This window comes from Phaseolus vulgaris, chromosome 8 (genome assembly GCF_051622355.1).
Source record: "Phaseolus vulgaris cultivar YP4 chromosome 8, ASM5162235v1, whole genome shotgun sequence".
In the NCBI taxonomy this organism is placed as follows: domain Eukaryota; kingdom Viridiplantae; phylum Streptophyta; class Magnoliopsida; order Fabales; family Fabaceae; genus Phaseolus; species Phaseolus vulgaris.
This window is the reverse complement of record NC_143505.1, coordinates 58,352,970-58,380,175: the sequence shown is the minus strand read 5'-3', so window position 1 is coordinate 58,380,175 and position 27,206 is coordinate 58,352,970. Positions and strand designations below refer to the sequence as shown.

Sequence of the window (27,206 nt, the reverse complement as noted above, 5' to 3'; positions counted from 1 at the left end):
ATATGACACCTAATGTCAATAAATCAAAGTAAAATCGCTGAATTATAATGGTAATAAATGTTTAAAAAAGGTAATAACGTATTTGGAAACCTTGACACATTCCAAAACTTTCGCCAAAATATGATTGAAGTTTTTTCCACGTTATATAAAAGGAGTTTCAAAATACTGTGTTCGTGGATTATTGATCAGTACGGAAACGCCATAAATAAATTTTAAACTATCACAACGTAAATACGGTACTACATAGAATTATCTTTAGTCTAAAACATGCGATTACAAAGCATGAAATTCGATGCACCAGGGATAAATTTTAGTATACATCATCTATAAACGCTGATATAGATAGCATTCACCATCAATCTAAACATCTGCCAACCAAGAGACAACAGCAAAAGGACTAAACCCAATATTTTTTCAGTGAAAAGTCATCCAACATCTGGCACGAGCATTCCGTGATCACTTTCAATACTTCCAAGTAGACCCGCCAAGTCTAATAACCTCTTCCCCTCCACTATCCTTTCTAGGAATTTTTTCCATGTTGATATCTCTTTTATTATCCCCTAAATCACCATACATATCTTTAAGCTTAGCTAGATTACTGGATGCAGAAGTTCTTTTACTCCCATCTCCCGGTGGACTAGAACGCGATTCATACCGAGCAGTGCCAGCTTGCAGGCTCTGACTTCTACTCCTGCTCCTACTTCTACTCCGACTCCTACGATAGTGCCTACTACCATTGTCATAATCCCGGCTGCTCTCTCTTTCTGTGGGCTTAGATCTCCTATCATAATCATAACTCCTCTCTCTATCTCTTTCCCGATCCTTATCCCTTCGGATTCTGTCCCTCTCTTGATCTCTGTCTGAGTCACGCTCCCTGTATCTTTCCCGGTCTCGATCACGCTCCCGCTCCCTGTTTCTATCTCTATCACGGTATCTGTCCCTCTCCCTGTCCCGTTCCCTATCGTGATCCCGCTCCCTGTCTCTGGACCGTGAACGCTCTCGTTCCCTATCCCTATCAGGATATTCCCGGCTTTGGCTGCGGCGACTTGGAGATCTTCTTATGTCATCACTACCATTTCTTTCATGAGAAGGTAATGTTCGGCGAATAGGTGAAGAATCCCTTGTGGAGGCACGATGTGGAGCCCGCTGACCAAAAGAGACAGAAAGAGCAGCCTTAACGGAGGGTGGTCTGCGGGCAGTATCATCAGAACCATGACGGGTAGATTCCCCAGTTGAACCAGAATGTGTAGTGGGGAGCTTCATCTTTTCAAGATGAGACACAACCTGCCGCAATACAGGAACAGGGATGCGAGGAAACAGTGTGTCGAAGTAATACTGCAACAGCAGAACAGATTCATCAATCCTTTAAAGTGCACAGCAGAACAGATTCATCAATCCTTTAAAGAGCAGTTAAATAATACGGAATTAAAGGGGTGAAATAAACTTGGGAACTACAGCAATCAATTCTGTCAACCAGGGCACATTATGTACCAAGCACAACACAACATTCCCAAAGTCATAAAACATCCAACACACAACAAATATGCCAACAATGAAGAGGTGGTAACCACATAACACAGAAACATCAAATATTGATATAAATACTAAAAAATCATGAGAATAGAAAGAACAAGATTAAACTTTTGTGACTCTAGAATCCTTCCATGCAATAAAAACATAATTAGTTGTTTCCGTTCTTGCACTTGTTCCTTCTTAATTTGAACCAAAAATATAATTAATTTGAATGTTGAATGATTCAAATACATTAAATTTACATTAGAATTACTCATACAAACTGAGATCAATAATTTAATATACATTCCTAGCAGAAATATCAAAATGCAAATGAAAATATGAACTGAAACAAACTTACAATCCAACAAGCCAGGCATTACATAGAAATTTGGATACATTTACACCTCAAAACAAGAAACACATAAACTAGAGTACAAGGAAAACTTAATGACATTTGTCACTGAACCTCCCACATTTCAGAATGGACTCCGTATATTATACAGAATGGCAGTTAAAACATGTCTACATTATAATATGGCCACCCCTGCCATCAAGTATGAAGTATTAGGCTTTTCAAAGATTGAAGACACAAATTGACAAACAGAAAGAAATTATTTATCAATTCAGCCTACAATTTTCTCTAAGACCTCAAATTAAGCTTCAAAGAGGATAATCCTAAACGACTTGAAAAAAAAGGCAGACAAGGATAAATATAGCTCTGTAAGACTTGAAAGTTAAAACAGATTCCAACTCCAGAAGTACAAACCCAAATACAGGTGGTGTAAAATGTGAGACCTGGATCTCCTATACTATGTCAAACAACTCGGTAAATAAAATTTGAAGGTGAAACAAATGCAGATTAACAATGCAAAAGACAGACATCAGCTCAATCTCAGAAAGATAAGGAAATAAGAGAAGAAATGTGAAATGAGAAAAACCTCATTATAGTCCCTGAAAGATACATGTCATTAGTTATCTCTCTTTTAGATTAATTTATCAATTTGATTATGTCCATCCAAATAATGAAGGGTGAATGATCAAACTAGTGTAGAGTAAATTGACAACAGGCATGTATTTCAGGCAGAGATTCTACTCTAAGGCAACCACATGAAGTATTCTTTTTTACTAAAAGCCTCAGACTACAGTGACTTTAGAGATGAGAAATCAACCATAATGAGCATGCGATTTAAAAAAAAAGAAGATTCTTTCGGACTAAATCTTATTAGAATTACTGGTAGGTATATAAGTTTTATGCCCAAAGATACCGAAAGCACCTCATACTGTTACTCCAAATTATGGGATGGTGAGAGACATATCTGCATTTGCAATCTTGTGATGCATCGGATTCTGGTAGGAAAGCTCTGAAGAGAGAAATCTCAGTTTGACTAGTCTTTACTCGAGTCAAATGATTTTCTTCCCTCGCAATTGTGTGTCGTACATTAATAATCTCAAAATAGAAAAGGTCAGGGTAAAATTTGCTAATTATTATGTAAATGCATTTCATTGTCTACACACAAAATGGAAGCACGAGCTCAAAGATGATAAACCAGGAAGTATGCTCTTTATGTAAAATATAGCCTGATAGGGATTTAAAGATAACAAACCTGTCCAAGTAGCAAATCACGGATGTAGACACCCATTGTAGTCATTCGACCATTAGATCCAGGAGAAAATTCCTGAAACACAGCATCATAATCCACATATTACTTAAGGGAGCACTTTAAATGATATTCAAAGATCAAATATAATTCAAGCCAACAGAAACTCAAACAAGTAAATATCTTCCAAAGCAAAGAAACATATGGACACAAAATATATTAACCAAAGACAGATTTGTTCATTAAAAGCAGTGGTATAACCAAATATATTAAAACAAAAAAGAAAACTTGGCCCATAAAACATTGATGACAAAACATTCAATTAGAATGGCTCCATGTATAGCAATGGTATTTTAGATAAATGGAAAATGGAATAAAATACAAAATATATCCAGGATTCAGAACTTTGAACAAATCCAATTTGAGTTATGAAGAAACTATCAAAATAGAGTAAAATCATAGACATGTCATCATACCTCGTCATCTTTTATATATGGCTCAAACCAACTCCACAGTGTCTTCGGGTCTCCACAATATCTCAGATAGAGAAACCCAACCTATAAACAATAAAAGAAGTAAATACAGAAACATAAGATTAACATATGAGAATAACCACCAAAGAGAACATTGCATACAGAACAGTCTCAACTTGGATGCTAGGCAGAATCATACCATCCTTCATCTCATTAAACAAAACTTAATATCAATATAAAAAAGTACAAGATTATTCCTTACATCATAACAAATTGAAGTAAAAAGGATGAAATGAATTGAATTATTAAAGCTAACCCAGTTCAGAAAGCATCCTACCTAATAGGGTATGGGGAGGGTAATGTATGCAACCTTACTGTGCAAATGGAGATATTGTTTCAAAGATTTGAACATATGATCTCTGGATCATAAGGCAAAAACACTTACAGATGTGGTAAAGTCCACTCTCATGGACTCAAATTATTACAAGAATGAAATCATTTGCTCTTTCAAGGAAATTCTTTTTAAGGGCAACTGAAAAGTGGGGATATTGATAATGTCTTAAGCATTATGTAATGTGGTTTCCAAAACAAAATAAGTAAATTGAAAATTGTCCACAAACCAAAAGCACTTAAAATATCAAAGACAAACACAATTAGAGACACAGAGCTAAATATAATTGGAGGACCCAAGCACAAAACAGAGCAAAAAAAAAAGAGAATGCAGTAGATAAGCATCACCCCCTACCAGAAGCAGGAGCATACTGAAACAGGAGGAAATATAGTAGTCAAAGTGTCAAACCACCAACAAACAACCCCCAGATCAACCTAAACCACCCAACAAACAACCTCCAGATCAACCTAAACCACCATTGACCCTCGACCATCCCCGCACAAACCACAACTTATAGCAGCGAAAAATCAGTGCTCAAAAAACAGTGAATAAGTTTGGAGGGAAGGGTCAAATGAATGAGTAAAGCGGTTATAATAAGGGTTGGGGCCCTAATTCAATCAATCAAAGCAAAACCAGCCCACCTCACCAAATCATTTTTTTGGTTGACAGAAACAGAATCATAGCAGCAAGCATAAACTGTAAACACATACAGTCCTCAACCTAACTTGCTATTTTGGCTACCTTACATTTGTTAATTCAACAGAAACCCACCAACACACAGTCCAAGCTCAGTTATGATATATAATTCTACAATTATTCAAGATAAATTATGCTACAAATAAGTGATTCCAACATAATTAAATAGTCTCATGTGAATGCATCTTCTCTAGCCGTACAATATGACCAACTATTCAAGGCAAAACCATAAATTCCCCCACTTAATAAAAATTGATTAAAAACGGTCAGAAAGTCATCCATCCCCAAACCAACAAAACGTTCAAGCACAAACACATATCATGACCAACACAAAAAATTTACACCACTTAAAACAAATCAGTAAAGTCCCATATACATGGTCAGTCACATCCACGTACCGCTCTTATGTAAGGAGAATCGGGGTGTTTCAACAGCCCGTGCATTTGCTTGACAGTGAGCTTCATCGTAAAAAATTTGTAAAGAAGACAGAAAGCAGTTGAAGGACCGCGACAATTGCCAGTCATCCACGGCTCCACATGATCAACTTGATTATAGATCTCATCAATAACTTCATGATACGTTTTTAATCGATAGAGCTCCTTAAAGTAATCAGATGACAGAATATTCATGCACAGCACTTTTTCTAGCAAGGAGTCAATTGGTTTGCCACAAGTCTGTATCTCCATGATACCACAAAACAAATTATTGCTCCCACAGTTATAATCTTGAAATGTCAAACACTATATGAAGTCACAATCCCATTAAGTCACAATCCAATTCCTACAGCAAAAGACAAAACAAGTGTAAATATACAATAATTATAATTAAAAGTAGGAAATAACAAGCAAGAAGCTTATAATTTCAACTAAAGCACAAAGACAACAAATTAAAATAGAAAAAAAAAAGTATCTAGGTTTAAATTTCAAAGAAAAAATTTAGTTGCCACGCAAAAAACTTAAAACAAATTAACAAGCACTGGAGGATTTTTTTCAGCTGAAATTTCAAAGATTATATTAACATAGATCCGCTCAGGGAGGATGAAATTGGTGCTTGCGTGAGCAAGTTACTGGGATAAAATGAATAAACGAAATCGGTGGATGAACAGAAGCGCGTGAAGAAGGAAATAAAGGAAACTGTAATCAAGATTAGGGATTTGGAACGAGAAGAGAGAGGAAATGAATGAAAGAAAGTTAGAGAGTTGAAGAAATTGGTACCAAATGGTGAGAGGGTGGGGAGAAAAACGAAGGTTGGAGAGCGGAGACGAACCCTAGCTTGTGAGGCTCTATTGATTCTTTTCGATTGGAAAAATTTGGGAACGTTGCTTCTAACCGGGATACATATACCTCAGACCCTCCTTTTTGTAAAAAAAAAAGAACCAACTGGACCCGCTGAAAAAGGGAAAAAAAAGATATTAACAATTTTTTATTTTATTTGGTTCAATTTTTATTTAGATAAAATTGGTTTCAAAATAATAAATAATTATATATGCAATAATTGAAGTTATAAATCTACGAGGATTATTGAATATTTTATCTTAATCATTTTATCTAACTTCAATAAGATTCCTTTTTCAAAAGAAATACTTATGTTTTCTGTCAAATAAGAAATAATTTTCATCCGGGGTATTTAAAAAGTAAATTTAAAAGGTTGGTTTTTCTAATTATACCTATACTAAGTTTTGAAATGTAAATATAATTATGTTTTGTAGGTTTATGTCTAATGAAAAAGATTTTAAAAAAATCAGAGGTTATATTTATATGTTTATTCATTTGAATGATAGGAGTATAATATACTATTTAGTTAATAAAATAAAATTATAATAATGTAAATCAAATATAAATTAATCACATAAAATATATTTTTTCACTTTCATTTAATATACTATTATATGTTTATTATTTTACAAATTTTATATATATGTAGGAAATGTATATGTTTCAAGATGTATTATTCCTCAACTTTGATGTAGGAAAGATATTTCAACATAAAGATTTGATACATATAAAAGGACATGAGCACCACCATGAATAGGAGAAAATAATTTTGAATATATTTTCATTCCCATGTCCAAGTCTTTGTTTGTATCACCATGACCATTTCTATTCTATCAAGATTGATAAACATAACATTATTTCTATGAATTCATATTGTCCAAATTTCATATTGTCCACATTGTAACAATCCTCACAACTTTTCAGATTTGATTGTCTTTTCTATTAAGCCTTGCAAGCTCAAAGTTTAAAAAATGTTGTTTAACACTTTTATGATGCCCTATCATTATCCTTATTCAAGAATCAAACAAGTTTTAGATTTGGTTTGTCACCTTATAAGTGAAGAATACATGATTGATAAATTTCTCAAAATTGTCACACATGACACATGTAGATCTACCAACTTGGATACCTTTCCATATTAAGTTATCATGTGTAGCAATCTTATTTTATAACACCCTCCAAATAAAGAATAAAGTTGATGGCAATGCTTTAGTATTCAACAATTTATCGTATAAGTGATCATCCTCCCTTATTAGATCACTCTACATTATCATGTATGCAAATTTATAGTATAACTTTTTGTTCCACCTCCTTTCCATACCCTTTCATATAGTTTTTCCCTTTGTATATTTGACTCATTAATTAGTTGTAACATTTCCTCTATCGTTGGTTTTTTTCATTCAAACAATTCCCTCCTCCAACTAAATCTCGAAGGCACTCGTTATCCAATCATTCTCTGATCTCCCCTATCCAAAGTCCTTTTTTTTTTAATTAGCATACATTCTTTGGTATTTCTCCCTTAAATATTTATTTTCTAACCATATGTCATCCCAAAATAAGATCATATCCACAACCTTGATTTTCCATATTATATCATGCCTAAACTATTTTCCCTTTCTCTATATTCACATATTTTCTTAAGATTTCTCCACCACAAGGACTCATAACACCACTCCTTAATCTCATTTAGTGATTATCATGTTGCATATTTTGACTTTAGAATATCCACCCACACACTCCTATCTTCCTTTCCTAGTCTCTAATTCCACTTATCTATGAGGGCTTTATTGAAATATATTAGATCTTTTATCCCTAAACTACATTCTAGTTCAGGTTAGCATATCCTTTTTCATTTTATCCACGCAATCTTTCTTCCATCTTTACCCCGACCCTAAGGCTATGTTTGTATCTATGCAGAGAAAAGCGTTGAAACACTATTCACAATGAAAAGAGCTAAAAGTCTTCTAATAACAACAAAAAAACACACAAATCCAAAAGAAATTTTCATGCAAAACTTTCTTCGCAACTTTGCGAAGAAAGTGATATATATATATATATATAATTAATTAATTCTAATTTAATTTTTTATCCTTTTTATTTTAAACTTAAATTATTATTATTTATTTAAAATATAACTATAATTTAAATATAAAAATATAAACATTATAAAAAAATAATTATTATAAAAAAAATAATTAATCATATTATATATAATAAGTTATAAATATAAATAATAGTAAAAATATTTTTTTTAATAATTAACAAATAAATTTATATAATAATTATATTAATTAAAAAAAAGTAAAGATAAAAAATATAATGTTATTTAATATAAAAATATTTTTTTTATCAAATATTTATAATTATAAATATTTAAACAATATTTTAATTAAAAATAATTATAATTTATAAATAAATAAATCAAATTAATTTTTGAATAATTTTTAAATGTAAGGGCAAATATGTAAAGTTACATTTTTATCAATTAAAAAAAATACAATTTCAATAACACCCATCACATCACTCACAAACTTTCATCACACTTTCCACTCTATTTACCTTAATCAAAACACCATAACTTTCTTTACACTTTATCTTCAAATCATCTCAAATCCACTTCCTCGTTTTCACTCTCTAATCCAAACAAAGCTTAAAGAAAATCTCTTTGAAATTTCACAATTTATTTTCATATAACGAGTGATATTTTTATAACGAGTGATATTTTAAACAAAGACAAAAAGTATAATGAAAAAACTCCCTTTAATTATATTTATTCATTAATATATAATAATGCAGATAATACAATAGTTTTTAATATTTAATTATATTATTTAAATCATAATAATTTTTAATTGACTATATTTGAAGGTATTAAATATTTTTTACATTACTAATAAGCTCAAATAAGTTTTTTTACCCCTAAAATTGGTTAGTAAAAAATTAGTATTTTCAAAACAATTTCATTGAATTTAATATCTAATATTTAATAAATAAGTAAATTTATTAATTATTTTTTTATATTTTAAATTAAAGATGTTTACATTTGATTTTTTTAACAATATGATACACTAAAAAATCACTTTTAGAGACCACCAAATTTGATCGCTAAAAACACTACAATCGACCACTAACCATATTCGCAATAGAAATAATCGCCAAATAAAAACGGTAGTGAAAACCTTAGTCACGAAACATTTAGCGACCGAATTATAAATTGGTTGCAATTTCGCAACCGAAATTGTGGTCACTATTTCGCAACCGAAATTGCGGTTGCTACTTCGTCACCAAAAAATTTGGTCACAATAATTTAAGGAACCAAATTAGCGACCAATTTTTGAAGAAAATCCAGTGGCTAAATCGATCGCTGAAGTAAAAGATGATAACGACCAACCTTTTTGGTCGCTAATGGGTTGAAACAATTAATTAAAAAAAACTATGACAGCTAAATTGGAGACTTATAGCGACGAAATCCTATTTGGATCGCTAAACAACAACTTTGTAGATTTAGCCACAAAATCAATTTCACTGGCTATTTTATACCTATTTAAAATTATAATTTGATCTGTTTATAAAAAAAATTCAAATCTGCTTAAAAAATACTCAAAATTCAATCAAGCTAAATAGGGATGAACTCCAATACATAATTAAGAAATAGTTGTATACAAATTAAAAGTAAACCATATTAGACAATGAAAATTATTGTAAACAAGTTAAAAGAGTACAATTTATTATATAGTTCAATATACAACTAATCTTATTATGCACCATCATCTCTAATGTGGTATCCTTTGTGATGTCCACGGGTAGTAGGAAGTGAATGGCCTAATATGAGATAATTCATTTGAATGTGTTGTATGATGAGTTGCATCTGCTCATTTTGTTTGTGCATCTACTCATTTTGTTTACAAAATTGGTTTTTGTATGTAGTATGTTTTTTTATTCAATGAAAAAAAATAAGAAAACAATCTACTATAGAAACTATCATTTGAAAGAATATAACCCATATAAGAGAGTGAAGTAGAATCAAAACTATGCCCAACTATTAGAAAATGTCATGCAAGTTAGAGAATCAAATCTAACCTTTAGTATGCTACAAAACTGAATGTTTGACTTTGACGGTTTGTGCTAACAGATATTAAGAATACTAAAGAATGAAATAAAGGAAGTGAGAATTCATTAACACTCTTACCTTGCACTTAATGGCCATCACCTACTCCACCACCACTTCCACCTCCAAACCCTCCTCCTCCACCTAGACCACCTCCAGCCCCATAACCACCACCAAACTCACCTTTTCTGCTCGCACCGCCTCGTACTCCTACACTGCCACTTGCTCCTCCTCCAAGGCTTCCACCAGCACCACGACCAAGTCCATCACCACCATCTGCTCCCCTCCAATGCCATCACCACCTTCTAAACTACCATCACCACTTGCTCCTCCTCTAGTCCCGTCACCTCCTCCTCCTCCTCCTCCTCTAATGACTATGTGTATTGTTTTTTTTTTAACAATACACACCAACACAACAACCAAATATAGGTTAGGATTTATGAGAACTTACCAACTCCAATAAGTTAAAAGCTAACAATGACTCATGAAGCTTGAAATAGGGCAAGAGAGAAGATTGGAGAAATGAGAACTCGAAAAGCCATAATAAACAAAAGAGAAAAGGAAAAAAATAATGATTTTTTTTAAATTTTAATTATATTATTCAATTATAATTATATGATAAGTTTCGATAAAAAGATAAATATTAGAAATCTCACATCGACTAAAAATAAAACTAATTTATAATATAAGTAGATGTAAACCTTATTTTACTAGCCGGTTTGGTATTGTTGAATTACAATTAAAATTTAATTATTAAGATCTTTCTTTAGTTCATTTTGCTAGGTAAAATTAGAGGTAATTTATTAATTATCTATAGATAAACATATTACATAATAAAATATTTAAATATCATCTAATTTACAATGATGATTTTATTTGTGATACATTATGCTGATAAAAAAAAAAAAAACTTGTGATACATTATCTAATAATGTATCATGATTATTTGTGATGTCACTATCAAAGAAAGGATAATACAAAGGGATTCACTTTACTAGTTGTTTTACATCCATTTATCTCTTATTTTTCTATCAAGTCAATCGAACCACAAAATATTTGAAACACGTTCTCTGATTTTCTCACATTTTTATATCCTACTAAACAACTAAACATTCAATTTATTTCTTATTTATATTTCTCTTTTCTCGATTTATTATCTTGTCTTTCCTTTAACCTTTATTGTTTTTATCTTCGAAACCAAAACAAACTTAACTATCTATCCTTATATGATTTTCAGGCACTCTATTCAAACTTTGTAGAAATTGTTCTACCCTCTCCTTTAACACTTTAGCTAAGAAATATTTGACTATTAAATACTCTATGAGTTGTATTTTTTTTTTAAGAAATGATACAAATTATGAAAAGACCACTCTATAAAAACTAGTTAAAACAATTATCTAGAAAAATAGGCAAAAAGAACACTATTTTTTTAAACATACTTGACATCGAAAAATAGTCGTTAAGAAAACTATATATAAAGCTTTCTCTTTCATTTTATTTATTTTTTCAACCAAAAGTATTTTTAAAGTATACACAATCAAATATTATTTTTAAAACACACAATTAAGCCATTTTCTTTTATCTTCTTAGGTTATTCATTGTAGAAGGATGAATACATGTGTTTTCACAAATAAAAAAGTATTTATTTTAAAACAGAACTCCAAGTTGGATATATACGGAAAGGAAAATACATAAAGGAGTAAATGCATGATGTAGAGACGAATATGCTCCCATGTATATCCAGAATGTTCTAGACACGGCGTGATCTTTCTCTCTTTCGAAATCCTTAGAAAAACTGATGAACTTTCTCGTCACTGTGAGTGATCACTGAATATTTGGGGAAGAAACTAAATTGTGATAAGAGGAAACAGAAGCAAGAGATTCTCAACATGTTCGGAGTAGTTTTCCCGAACCGGAGCTTCCCCATGGACATTTCAACCTTCGCACAAATCGACACCTTCCACTGGGTCCTCGATATGAACACTTTCGTAGGTAACATAAACCCTAAACTCAAAACCCCACATTCATTTCTTACACCGCCGCACATTAGCTTTCAATTTCACTAACCCTCTAACGTGCGCAGGCGAGGCGTACGACCAGGTTCGCGACCTCTGCATCTTCCTCCTGAACGGCTTCACGCTCCCGCCGGATAAGGCGCTCGCCGTCTACATCCAGTCGCCGGGATCGCCCTTCGTCTTCTGCGGCGCTGTCACGGTGGCGCGTCCATCCGCCGTACTCACCCTGTCGTGGCCGGAGCCCGGCGCCCCCGGCCCGCTGCAGCTGACGGCTGACTCGCAGACGCTGTCGGCGAAGATCGGCGTGTCGGTGGAGGATCTGGCGTCGTTGCCGTCGCTGGACGTGGGGGCGGAGACACGAATCGAAAGGTTGGCGATGAAGGTTGGAGAGAATCTTTTCAATTTCATGCAATCGTTTTGCGGTGTGGATGGGTCCAAGTTGGTTGTTCCCATGGATATCTTGAACCGGTGGTTCAAGAAGTTTCAAGAACGGGCCAAGCGTGACCCTGAATACTTGAAGGGTTTCGCTTTGTAAGTCTAGCCTGTGTTTTTTTTTTTGTTAATTGTTTAGAATTGCAATGACAGGGAATATAAATGGAATATTTGTCTTGTACTGTGATTCTAGCTTACATCTTTTTTCTTCTTCTTAGAACTTGTGCTTCACTTCATGATTTTGTGTTATGTACCGAGAGTTTAGGACTTGGAAGATTGATCCGAATTTGAAATCTGTCTTTGTTATACTGAAACATAGAATGCAGGTAATGTGAGGATTAATTATTAATATGTGTTAATGCTTGTTAAACCTTTTTGTGGTTTTTTCTTGATCCGTGTTTGATAGTAGTACATATACACAGGTGCAAGGTTAAGTTAAAATGCTCAGGCGACATTGTTATAGTTGGAGTAGGATTCCTCATGATGTGTTGCTAGTTCTTGTCTACTATGTTTAGTTTCATGTTTCAGATGTGATTTTTTGAAGTTAATAATGGTTATAAATTATAATTTTTGCTCTCACTTTATTCTTAACGTGATAGCAAACATGTTATATACTGTTTTTTTTTTCTGATCGCTCATGGATTGACTGGTGAAAGCAAGAACATGGTGAAAGCAACTCAGGTTTGGCAGAATGAAGAGGCTGTTGCATGGTTGGTTAGAAGCTGCAGCATTTTTTTTATTTGTTGAAAAAAAAGTGCTTGAAACATTAGTTGTGATGAAGCTACCTAATAGTAGCTTGGTGGGTTCTGTAGAAATGGAAATGCTCTAAAAAACACACCAGGGTAATTATATGATTCTATCCCAGTTTTGTTTTAAATTGAAGTTTTAAGGAATGGGTTTTCCAAGGGTTGTCTTGTCTCCACTTGGTCATGCTGATAATTCTTTGCTTATAACATAGAAATGATCGTATTATTCAATTTAAGACAAACTTGAAAATTTGTGGACACTCTTATTTTTTGATTTGTGTGAAAATACATGCTGATGGTTTTCGATTATTGCTGAGGAGAGTCTTGCAGATTTACTCATGTAATTAAATTTCTAATTTGAATGAGTACTCTTATTTAAAAAAAAAGAAATAAATATTAATTTTATTTTTTATATTATATTTGAAATATTTTATTTACTGAAATACATGGGAACCTGCCTATTCATATTTTTATTTATACAATTTTTTAATTTTATTATTTTTATAGTTTTATGAATTTTTATTTTATCAATAAATAATTAAAAAATATACATAATTTGAAAAAAAAACAGTATTAATAAAAAGTTATTTAGTTATTTTGAAATAAAATAAGTTATTTAATTATTTTAAAATAAAGAGAAATTATTCAATTGCTTATTTTATTAAATAAATTATTAACTTATTTTTTACTAATTAAAAGATAACAGTAAATAAAGCTATCAATGTATTTGTTTATGTAATGGTATAAATATAATAAATCTTAAGATAATGTTAATTATCATTTGTATTTATATCTTTATCTTTATTAAAAAAGATAAATATAATTGTCTGAGACTAGCCCACATTGTAGAGTGCCCAAACCCATTAAGATTTATTTGCCTAACAGTGAAACAAGCCCAATAACCTTGGAAGGGCATACACATTCAGAATTCGGTATCTCAAAAATTACATGACTTATATGAAGCTGCGCTTAGATAAAGTTTTCAATATATACTTGTTTTAATAAACTATGAATTTGAGATAAGTTTGAATACGAGTGTCCATTCTTCTGGAAATATTGAAAGAGGTAGGGTCCCATCCCATTACTTGCAAATTTATATTCTTCATTGAAAAGTTTATTTTAAAGGACTCGATTGAAAGGGAGGATTAAATTGTATAAATTATTTAGAACATTTTTAACTGACTAGAACGTAATTTTTTTATACGCCATCATTTTAATGTAATTTAAAATGAATTTTTCAATTGATTAACTCTAATTAAAGTTTAAAGTAAGCTTCTTTTTGTTAAGTCATAAACGTAAAGTGGATTAGGACTTGTACCAACCAAATATAACCAGATATGAATTGATCCACCACTACAACACAAAATATATGTAATTCTAAAATAGATTTCAGAATTGCATGAATCTTTCAGATTTTCAAAATTATAAAATAATCTTTAAATAGTTAACAATCAATAGATCTTTAATTAATTTTATTATTTATAATTTAATTATAAGGTTAGAATCCATTCAAAATATTTGGGACATTTTAATCTAATTTAACTTGGATTTGTCTCGACTTAAATTTCTATGACTTGTCTAACCTAATCCAACTTTTTTATTGAGATATAAGCTTATTTAGGTCTAATTTGAATTAACTTGACTTGGGTACATGCCAACTTGACTTGATTATGGTCTTATTCAACTTGACCTAACTTGGACTCGACTTGACTTTGGATAAACTCGACTTGGTCTGAGTTAGGTTTCATCCAACTTAATATAAAGTGAGCTCAATTCAACATGGACTCAACTTACTTGATTTAACTTAGGTTCGACTCAATTTGTTCGACTAAGTTTTACCTAATTTTGTCCGACATAAGTTCATTTTATCTTGATTTGATATGGGTTTGACTTATCTCAAACTAAACTAAGTTTGACTTGACTTGACCTATGTAGACCCATCTTAACCTACTTGACATGGTCTAATTTAATCTAACTTTTCTTGGACCTGAACTATACTAACATTGATTTGACTTGTCTTAGATTCAACTCGACCTTAATCATATTAATATAAGTTCGACTAGTATTTGACTAACCTCACATGATTTAAACTGACTTAATCTTACAATAATTTTTAAAATTAAAAAAATTATTTAATTTATATATTAAATCTAAATTTAGTAATAGGATTGCACTTAAAATCCAAAAAATATGAATATGATTTGTTTTTGTTGTGAGTAATCAAATTTCGGAATAATTAATACTTTTTCATCCTTATAAAGATTTTTTTAAGAAAATGTTTGTTTCTTTCTCATTTTAATAATTTTTTTACTTTAAAATAACTCTCATTTGCTCATAGAATTTTTGTGGACATTTAATCATATGACTTTTTTCATGTGAACTTTTTAATACTGTAGACTTCTTTGACCTTGACCATGTGGACTGGACCAAATTCGTGAGTTGGACCAAATTTACAAGTCTATATTGACACGTGATATGGTTTTCTTTGTTGCAAGGTTAATCTATTTTGAAGAAACTTAAACAGTCACTGAACTGTTAATTGGTTTTATTAGGTTCTAATGCAAGACTGTTTTATCACTTTTATCTTCACTAACTATCACATTAAGGTAAGGTGAAAGACATCATATAGTTGGTAGAACACCATCTGAAAAACACCACTACCATTAAAATCACCATTATCGATTAATCATATTGTTAAAAAGGTGTTGTTCTTAATTTTTTATTCATGAATTCTTTCAATTATAAAAATAATTGTACAAATATAAATTTAAACATATATAAATGGTAAATTTGCAATAAGTAAAATGATTAAATTATGAAAGTGAGAAGTAGCAGAAAAGTTGATTCCTTTTGAGCCTAATTCCTAGTTAGAACTAGCTAGGGTTGCAACAAGGGTCAATTGTTTTGGTAAACCCTAACTCCCAAAACCACATTAAAAAAAAGTTTGATGAGGTGAAGTCAATTCTCTTATTCCTTATCCCATTCTCTTTTGTTCATTCCTTTAGCTGATCATGTGGTAGAGGTTAGTCATTATTGACATTAAATTTTTCAACAACCCAATGGTGAAGATACTATGAGCATGTAGGTATTTAGTCCTTAACTACCACCAAACCATTATCAACAACAATTTTCAGTCCACTTATTAAGAACACCATGCAATATAATTAGAAAAATAATAGATGAGTAAAGAAGAGTAAACTCTTTGGTTGAAGCACTTTGGGTATCCTTCTAATTATTGCTGCCTTTAGGCCCATATATGAAATAGACCACCCCATGTGTTATCTACCTTCTTCTTCTTCTTCTTCATTATAATTATCTCTCACACTTTCTTTCCTTCACAAATTAATTTTTCATTTTGGAAAAAAGTAAATATAATTTTTTGTATATACAATTTGAATAGAAAGGAGGTATCTATGATGCCAAAAGTTCGAACATGGAGTAAAGGAACAATGAAATTAATTACCAACACAGTGAAATGCAAATTACTAATTATAAGTAATGTGAGAGTTATAGCTCCTACTTAAGACAGCCAGCCTTTAAACTATGTAAAGATAAATTTTGCTTGCTTGTGATGTGAACAACAAAAAATAAAAAGTAAAAATAAAATACCTCTACTTTAGATACTACACAAAAATCAAGGTTTGTGACTGTTGAAAGAAACATCAGAATCACATACCTATTTTTAATAATTATTAATTAAATGGAAGTAATTTGTCAAGAAAATGGCTATAATTTTTGTAAGTGAAAAATAATAATTACGATTATTAACGGTTAACTAAAATCTTTACACAATTTTCAAACTTCATACCTAGTGAATGCTAAACAGTATTCATATATTTTTTTTATAAATAAATTTTTTTCTTTATAACTTGAACTATAATAAAATCATTAAAAAATAATTAAATTTAAAGGCAAAAAATAATTAGTTTTGACTAAATTAGATAATATTTTAAATTTTTTTTTTCATATTTAAGTGATTTCTACTATTAATAAAAATTTAAGTATAATAATTTTTTTATTTTTTAAAATGTTTAAATAATAATTAATTATTTTAATTTCTAAAATTATTTTTTATTTAATATTTTGTTTAGTGTTGGTTTATATGTTGAAGTTGGTGAGATGTTATTAAACAAATTATCTTTATATAAAGATTGGAGCACAACTCAAATACTCCTGATCTTTTTATTTAATTAATTCTTTACTAAAAAAACACTTCGAAAAAAAAAATTTCTCTTCCAACTTCAATAAAAGAATTTCCTAAGAGAGTCATAACCACTACACAACCTTCTTAGTTTTTTATTACCTTACATTTGTATGTATTCATAATGATAACATTAAAAGGTTTTTTTGAAACTGAATTGTAGCTTGAAAGAAGCATCCTAAGTGTAATGAGGTGCAGGAGAAAGCATTTGCAGTTTAAAAAAATGACGTTTAGAATGATTATTGGAGGAGGGTTTTGAAGATGGTTATTTATTAGTGGTTGTTTGGGAAGAGAAGAGAAATGGAGAAATGAAGAGAAATGGAGAATTGGAGAGGGTTGGAGAGTAGGGAAACAGAGCGCGCTTTAAATGCGGGGCAGACAACAGAGTCAGCGACTTTGGTGAAAGACACTGTCAGGGCCCTTAACAAGCCACGATGTGAAAGCTCAGTCCCTTATCCCACTCACACACATGCATGCATATAAACCCTTCATTAATGCCCTAATGCTTTTCTTTTCTTACCTAAACTCACTCCTTTTCCCTTTTTTTCATCTCAACTTTTTCAAAATTTCCATTTCTCATCAACAAAAACATTTACACATTCTCTTTTCACATCTGAAAATCAAAACATCCCAAAGTCATTACTTCTTCAAGATTCTGATTCAAAATTTGTTAACGTGCATTGACAAAGCACATGTGCATGTTCATCTTTTTCCTCCACCTACAAACACTTCAAACTTAATTAAGTCACTAAATATCTGAAGATTAAGGTTTATTAATTAGGTCTCCATGAAGTGTGTGTGCATAGGGAAAAGCAAATTAGAAAGTGTTTTCCCTTCTATCAGCAGAGGACAAAGTGTACTGCATATATTAATCGAGTCAAGAGGAAGAAGAAGGTATATGTATATCTATCTATCTATGCATGCGGTGCAATGTTGATGATATAGTCATCATAACCTCATAATTAATACTTGTTCTCTTTCTTCTCTGAACAGTTTTCTTGATTTGTCAGTATAAAAGTAAAAGTTAAAAATAAAGAAACTTTTGGAAAGGGGTTTTTAGCAGTAACCTTTTTCTCTCTCACTGTCAACTGCATACTTTTTGAATGCTCATCAATCATAAAGCAATCGATTACAAAATCATTTTCTCACCTCTCACATCAGGACCCTCTTTTCTGTTCTGCCAAAAAAGTACTGTTTTCTCTCTGACCCTTTGCATTTATTATTCTCCTTTCGAAGAACGGGCCATGATAGGGTTACAAGTCATCACACCCCATACATACTCATCACCACCGCCATTACCACATCTTCTGCTAAACCTTCTCTTCTCTCTCTTCTCTCTCTCTTGCACACGCTCGAATACATATACCATATGTCAACTTCAAAGCGTACAACTTTCTTCCACGTATCACCTGTTACAATTTATGACCACGGTTTTCTCTTACCATTTACTGTCTTTCCCATTCTGTTTAAGAATCTTTTAATCACTTCACAAAAATTATTAAATTTGGCTCTTTTTAACCAATCTAAGTAGGGCGTTTGACTTTTCAGTATGTTTTTCAGATATTTATACACACACACACCACTCTTTTAAATCTCTCAACAAATTCATTTTTCATCCACAGCATTAGCCAAATTCAAGTTTCACACCTTTTTCAAAGAATGCGTTATGTAGGAATTAAAACCTGACTCGTTTCTCAGTGTTGTTTAGGGATCCGCACGTCAAAATTTAAATTATACCAGATACATTCCTGTTCAAAACTTACTTCTGCTAAAGATAAAACATGTATATAAAAATCATAAGCAAGAAACAAAATCCTTAAAAAAATGTTGTAAAAAGGATGACAGTTAGTAAGAAATGTATTTATCAGTTGGAATTTTGTTTGGAGAAATAACAGGGAGAATTATGGAGATGAAAAAGAAGGAAAGGACAAGTATATGCTATATTGGGGTTACAATTTGGACGCGTTAGATGTGTACTGTAGAGGAGCAAAGAGGTAGTGGATGAAGTTGTGTGATTGATGGGAGAGTGGGTGGTTGAGTTGGGTATGTAAGAGGTGGACACTACAAGGTACAATCTCTGGGTGGTGCTCTTTCACCTTCAATATATTCGCTTGCAATGGGGTTTCAAATTTAGACCCCATTTCCTTTTTTCTTCAGTTCCAAACATCTCACAACAAAAGTGGACTTTGACATGTCTTTCTCATGCTTTCTTTTCTCCTTCTCTCTATATTCATAAATTATTAAATGAACCTATTGCTGTTAGATGTACAACTTGTATAGCACCTATGCTCCTAGGGTAAGACTAAATTTCTTCAGTGTTCAATGACCCTGTCAATGCTTTGGGACTTATATACAACAGTACCAATTTCAAACCCTCAAAGGAATCTACTTCACTATTCTACCACCATGTGTAACATTGTTCAGTGGTATAAATTATGGCTACTTCTGATGAAAAACTTAGGGAAAATTAGGAGTGAGAGTGGGGTATAATGCTTACTTTTGTGCTCTTATTTTGTAAGAGAAAGAAGCACTTTATGTTCTTATTTTCTTTTCTATTACAGAAGGGATAAAGGTCCATTTGTTACACATTTACATCGAATGATATGACACTATCTATCTCAGGTTCATGGAATATTGTTGGATATGGCCCTGATTCAAGGCTTGTGAACAACCGTTTTTGGAGGAGACTGTTTTTTCAACCCCCAAACTCAGCCACTTCAGGAAACTTACAATGCTTCATTATTGAACACGCCATTCCAATTAAAACTCGAATGAACTTATTACATATACACAATCTATAACATGCTATATATTTATAGATATATTTTGAATAATGTTTGTATTAGCTCATAATTACGTATATATATATTTATGAAAATTTCATAAAATTTATGTTTATGACACTTTTAATTAGATGTCGTTTTTATCAATAAAAAATAAAATGAATTAATTAAAGCATTTAAGAAATGTATCAAGTACAAATAATACAAGATAATGTTTTTAAGCCTAGCTAGTTTCCTTCGGGTCATGTACTCTTCACAAAATGTTATGTTATTGGTTCGAGAAGAATTGTATTTACCTATCTTAACTGATATTCTACTTGAATTTTATGAGTATTTTTAAAAAAATGGAGATGATTTAATTTAGTCAAAGGTCAACTAATGTTGATAAAAGCATGTCAAGATATGTTAGTTCAAAATGCATAACTCTAAATTTTCTTCCAACATCTTTTGTACCACTAAAGTATCTACTTATAAATAATAAAGAATTTAAACAATATTATATTTTTGAGAGGTTAAATATATATGATCTTTCATAAGATGAGATAAAGTACACTTTAATAGTAGACTATATAAATAGCACTAAACAAACATAGTTTGAAAGAACTAAAATTAAATAACATTAAGTAAGCTTTATTAGATACTTGTAATTGTTTAAAAAATATTAAACATCCCTTTTAACATGTAAATACCAAGTTTGTGTCGTGTTTTGTGCGTGTGAGTGAGAGAAAGTAAGACATGCGCATGCTAAAGCATAGCTAGTAGGCCACAAATTATATAGGTTTGTACCAAATGATACTTTGGGACAAAATTTTACATTTATCAAGATGTTTGACTTTGCAAATTCACTATTTGCATCACAATATATTATCTTCATTTTCATTATAAGCTTTCTTCATTATTGGACCTTGGTTCTGTGCTATTGTCCAAATGCATAGGATACAAGTAAAACGAACAGAACATTTGAAATAAATAATTAAAGACAAAAATTTAAAATGTAAAAAGATTTTTATATTTCTCATATTACTTTGAAATATGTTATTTTCGTTATTAATGGAATTAAATTCCAATTAGTATATGTTTTGAAATATACACTATAATAATTATATGTATATCTCTCTACATAAGTCTCAAAGATATGTTTCGCGTTGATAAGCTAATCTTATATAATAATTGTTAATTTTCTTTTGTATAGAGAAAGTTTGAGTTTGATAGTGCATGGGTTTTGGTTATTATATATAAAAGGAACACTTTGTCTAAAATAAAATTTGGACAAAGATTTCAATTAATTTAGATAGTATTTTTTTGTGTGTGGAGACTTCAAGTTTTTGAACCAATTCTTGGATTAAAGTGGAGAATAGATTACTTTAGTCGTGTAAGTAGATTTCGTATAGGTTAAACCAGTCCAACTTTTTTCTTCCTCTTTTTAGCAACGTACATTTTGAAAAATTACTCCAATTTACTAGAGTCTAACTTTCTTAATTACTATAATTAAAAAGAAAACTACAAAATAACGTTACATCTAACACTTTAATATTGGACTATTCTTGAAATAGATTTTGTCTAATAAAATTCGACTAGGTAATATAGATATTATGAATCTACATAAAACGTGATATATATGAATAAAAAAATTGTTCTTATCATATTCCTATGCTAATAATTTAATTTCCGTGGACAAAAACACATTATGTGCACTAATAAAAACATCCTAACACTTGGCTTTTTTTCTTTCGTTAGTGTTTTTTTGTCAGCAAATAGCAATAAAATAAAATGGGTCAACTTCAGGGGTGGTCCAACCCTTATACAGTATAATGATGTTCAAAGAGTACATTTGCATCTACATATCAACCAAAAAGATCTCATAGTATCTATCTCATCTCAATCAATAATAAAAAAGAATAACAAGGATCAACCCTTATAAAAATACTAAATTGAATGCATACATACAAAGAGTTCTAGACACTAATCATAGAATGAGAAATTAACTGACGGTATCTTTGATGAGATCCAAGATCAAACTTTTATCTGTGTCAGAGAGAAAACTTCACTATGATCAACCATTCCACCTTTTTCTTTGGTATTACATTTTCATTTTCGAAGTGAAATCAAACCAAAATGTTATTTTAATGTTAAAGATGTCCCAGAACTTTTAGAATTAGCAAATTGGTTTCTTAAGTTTAGAAGAAAAAAAATCATTTTAATTTTAGAAACATAGGTCTAATTAATCCATGTTGCTAACTAGAAACACAAAGACAACAAAGTATTGTTATTCGGCAGAAGCTTCAAATATGTCACGTCATGAAGTGATTTCAATTTGTCTAATTTAATTAGAAGATATTACTACAACCGCAGTGTCATATATAATATAATTTTAATTATTTTATTTTAATGAAAAAATATTTTTTTCTTCAATTGTATTTTAGTGTAATGTTGTTAACATATCATTAGTCAATTTAATTACAAGAGTTAAAGACTATGTATCTCCTGCTCCTAAATTATCTAGTTGTGAATTTGTGTGTGAAGAGCTAATTTGGAATTTGATGTAGATTTGTATAGCTTTCCCCCACCTTACGTAGTACGTTAATTTCTAATAACAGTAGATTGTACTCATACTTTGTCATCCCTTCATAGACAAATTATTCTCCAGAATGAAGCAATAGAACACATTTTGTTTGTGTTGGATGATTTTTGTTTGAATTACTTAATATTAAAAAAATGTCCTTGTTATAAGAGCAAAAGAATGTGACATAATAATAAATTGAAAAGGAAAACAAAAATAATGTCTAAGGTGGGGTTTGGGTTGCGTTATATAACAGATGAGTTACGAGATAGGCATGTTTTAGTATTTTGCTTCACTAACCACAATGGAAGAAAAGACAGATTGAAAATATTCCCAGATATATGCAAAAAGATTAAAAAGGAGAAGTGAAATGAATGTGCATGTAAGTTTAGGAAAGGGAATTACCATAGTTTTGGTGAAGGTGATGCTGAGGTCAGCTTTTCCAATTTGGTGAAAACGTGAACATTTTTGCAAGTCACAAGCAGAAAAACAACAAGGACCTTCCCATTTTGCTTTCTTTGCTTTTCGGAATCACCACACAATTTTTCCTCTCTCCACCACACATTACCAAGAGATACACGCTACTTTTCTCTTTTAAACATACGAAAATCACAATCATAATTTTTTTTATTTTACCATTTTCTATTTATATTCCCAAGCCCATACTAAGAGCGAACGCAGAAGCGCTTTAGGAAGTAAATGTTATGTTTGGCTCAATGTATCACCTTTTTTTCTTTTTAAAAAAGTTAACTTCAGGTATTTCATTCACGCTCTCTACACAATATGAATATGTCTATTTCCTTATTTCCACAGTGAAAGATAAATATTTTTTAAAACAAAACTTACTTTTTTGAACAACAATTAATTCTTTCACGTTTCTTCTGCTGTTATTTTTGTTAATTTTTTTTCCAAATTCATAAACATGTTGATGAAAATTATACAGTGAAATAATTTGACAAGTTATGGTAGGATACGGGCCACAGGTGGGCCCAAATGAAAAGTTAATATAAATCACGTAGCGACGGAAATTGAGACAGCTGTGTGTTGGAAACCGTATACATGATACATGTGCGCGTTTACAAAAATTATGGTAAGAGATTCTAAAATTTTTAAGTTTCTGATTTTTTAAATTTAAATTAAAATACACAACCTTCATGAATTCATTTTCAGTTAAAATCAAGTTTCAAAAATTTGATTCATACGAAATCATGCAGACATTAAAATTAAGAAAACATAATAATAATAATAATAATAATAATAATAATACATAGTGAGTTGATTTGGTTGGATGTTGAATCCTTAATGGAACATGTCTTTGTTCTCTATGTTAGTTTGGAATTGAAAGAGTCAAAAGGTAGGGTCCAGCAGAATCATAGGAGACTTTCATTCCCCGATATATTCTTTCTCTCTCTCTCTCTCTTACCTTTCAATAGCTTTGAGAAGAAACGTACACACACATGACACTACACATCAAAATATTCTCAGAGCCATATCATTTACTAAAAAAATTCTAAAATAAAACACTAACAAATAATGTAAGCTTAAAAATGTTAATCTAACAAAAAATGAAAACTAAACCTAACTATATGTCATGCGACATGTCTTGTTTTGTGGATGAAACTGACCTTAATATAAAAAAGAAGGACATTGGAATACATTAATTAATGTATAATGTTTTTGTTTTCCTGTACAATGAGGTTTGAATTTGGACTGAATGCGATCTACTCACATACCCCACTACCATAAAGATGAGAATAAATTAAAATTTGAAGTGAACTTCACGCACGAAATTATTAAATTAAAGGAAACACCTGCACCTAATAAACTAAATTATTAAGCTGTGAATGGTTTAATTTTAATCCATTTTTTTATGCATGCACACACTCTGAGTATTACGTTAATCATTGTACATGTCAATCTTTTTCTACTCTTTCTTGCTTCCGGGAATCTAGCTTTTCATGAGTTTTAAAAAGAAATGTGTATAAAATAAATCCTTCCTTTTTCTTCCATTCCAATTCCTTGTTTATTTTTATAATAGTAATAGGTATAATATAATATGATATGATGCAACCTAAAAAAGCACTAAGAACTTTGTCCTCTTAATTATTATCTTTATCTTGGTCTCACATAATTCCTATTCTCCCGACACACATCTTTATTCCTCCCTCTCTACCAAATCACATCACAACAATTTTTTGTTTTTGGTTTTGATCCATTTTTTTTACTCTTATTTTGTATGATGAGTCCAATTATTGGTGTAAAGTTGTAAATAGGTTGAGCAAGGGACAAGTTGGCAGGTGGACATATAATGTTCTTCACTTGGATCTCTCCCTATTAAACACACAGTTATCGATCATTCATGTTATCTTTCTGGTTTGTTTTTGTTCCATTTAGTACCCTTTATTTCCTTTTACATAATGTTTCCATATTCACTTTCATGTAGCAGTTATTTTGCTTCTGTGGCTTCAAAGAATTCATAGCAAAAAGAAGTTCTCCTTTCTTTAATTTGGACAATTGTGTTTGTCACACATTTCTTTCTTTCAACATCATCAGTGCCTCGTATGAGGGGACCGATATTAATATCATTTCTATTTTTTTCATGTTCCTCAGACTCTGTTTTCTCTGTATAATCTGCGTGACAGAGAAAGTCAATATCTTGTACAATCAACATGTATGGCTTCATTCACTAAACAATACCTTTCCACCAGTACCATCTTCATAAATGAGAAAATATATTGTCCCTGTAGCATTGTGAATTCAAGTAACAATCACTTAGATTGTAGTACTATTCAACTTACTGCAACAAAGAAATTTCATTGCTAAATATGTAACTAAAGTGCTTAGGATTCTAGGGGATGATAACAATAGAGACTGCTTATGTCTGCTTCTTTACTTCACCACATCTAATAATTAATAATTACCAACTTCACATTCTTTCATCTCTCATCCCACCAAAACGCTTAAGTATATAACACAAATTATTTAATTTCACATCTACTTTAATCATATTTAATTAATTTATTCCATACAGGCTACTTATATTTATTAGAAATGCTTCTCAAATTTAAATATGAGAATGATTTTTGAAATAACATCATTAAATAAAGTTTTGGAAGTTAAAATATACATGACATTTTTTATATCAACAACTTCCTGATATGTGGAGACTCAATTATTCTTTGGACCCTCATCGTAATGAAAATTTCATTTCTCTCTTGCACTTCGAAAGGAGTATGTGGAATAGGTACAAGACAACAAATAAAGGATGACGTTATTTAAGAGCTTACACAGTTTTTTTACCAACAAGAAAAAATAAATACACTTCAGGGGTGACCTGACCTTTATATAAAACTGAACATAAACATACATCTATCCCCCAAAAGCTTACCACAAACATTCTACTAGAGTAACTAAAAAACAAGTCAACAAATCGAAATAACGACACCTTAGAAACAACCTAACACTTCATCACAACTTTCTTAAAAGAAAAAGGCTTAGAGTTTCAGAGTCTCTTGATCAAATACATATAAACCAAAGGATCAAGGCACAAATCAGAATAAGAAAAGTATGCAGAGGCAAATTTAGTAGTAACCCAATACCATACCTTTAATTGAACCAATAAAAATATTTCAGAATGATCAATCCTTCTACCTTTAAGAATGTGTTTATTCCTATGTCTCCAAATCTTACTAACAACTGCAATCCAAACACTTCCCTATACAACATTGACATAAACAAGCCCCATCTTCAAACTAACTTCCACTCCCAACTACCATTAGTCCAAACCCCAAAAGAATCTATATTAGTGTCTTTAGAGTTACTCAAGGAAAATAGCCTCGGGAATTTTCTAGTCAGATCTTCATTACCCATGCAGATATCTTTCCAAAATTTGACTTCCTTCATGTTTCCAATGCCCACTCAAAGCAGTCATCAAAATTCCTTCCCCACTTCTCTAAACCCCAAACCCCCTTTAGATCTCTCTACCATAAAGACTCCTTATAAATATTCCTTTGTTCTTTTAGACTTCTCCAACCTCCACAAATTGTCCTTTTCAAATATCAAGCGCCAAATCAATTTTCTCAACAATGCCACATTGAATAATCCAAGATCTAGGATACCGAGACCACCAACTTCACGTGGCTCATAAATTTTTTTCCAAGAAACCCAAACGATCTTTCTCCCTTCCAAACCCCATCCCTAGAGAAAGTTTCTCTGTAATTTCACCATTTCCTTGGGCACCACAATAGACAACTTATATAAAGATACATAAAATAACAGAATAGATGAAACGACCTATTTAATCAAATAAATCCTCCCTACCATCGAGAGGAATCTACCTTTCCATCTACCAACTCTACTCTTGATTTTTTCTAACACTCCATCCCAAAACACACCTCTCTTGTGACACCCTGCA

At 31.2% G+C, this 27,206-nt stretch overlaps 2 protein-coding genes across 3 annotated transcripts; one reads left to right on the top strand and one right to left on the bottom strand.

Moving 5' to 3' along the window:
- Positions 1–218: 218 nt before the first annotated feature.
- On the bottom strand, positions 219–6,055 carry ATSRL1 (PRP38 family protein). Of its 2 annotated transcripts, XM_068630134.2 has the most exons (5): positions 5,888–6,055; positions 5,072–5,453; positions 3,590–3,670; positions 3,120–3,191; positions 219–1,335 (listed from the first exon to the last, which is right to left on the bottom strand). In XM_068630134.2, exons 2-5 carry the CDS (start codon positions 5,357–5,359, stop codon positions 463–465), a joined length of 1,314 nt encoding a protein of 437 aa, XP_068486235.2. In that variant the 5' UTR covers positions 5,360–5,453; positions 5,888–6,055; the 3' UTR covers positions 219–462. The 2 variants fall into 2 exon arrangements, with proteins under 2 accessions (XP_068486235.2, XP_090149574.1); XM_090293448.1 differs by lacking the exons at positions 3,120–3,191; positions 3,590–3,670; positions 5,072–5,453; positions 5,888–6,055 and adding an exon at positions 2,790–2,928.
- A 5,679-nt stretch (positions 6,056–11,734) lies between these two features.
- Positions 11,735–12,853, top strand: LOC137826132 (hikeshi-like protein). The gene is made up of 2 exons (XM_068631991.2): positions 11,735–12,047; positions 12,139–12,853. The coding sequence occupies exons 1-2, from the start codon at positions 11,945–11,947 to the stop codon at positions 12,603–12,605; spliced, it is 570 nt and encodes a 189-aa protein (XP_068488092.1). The 5' UTR covers positions 11,735–11,944; the 3' UTR covers positions 12,606–12,853.
- Positions 12,854–27,206: the final 14,353 nt, after the last annotated feature.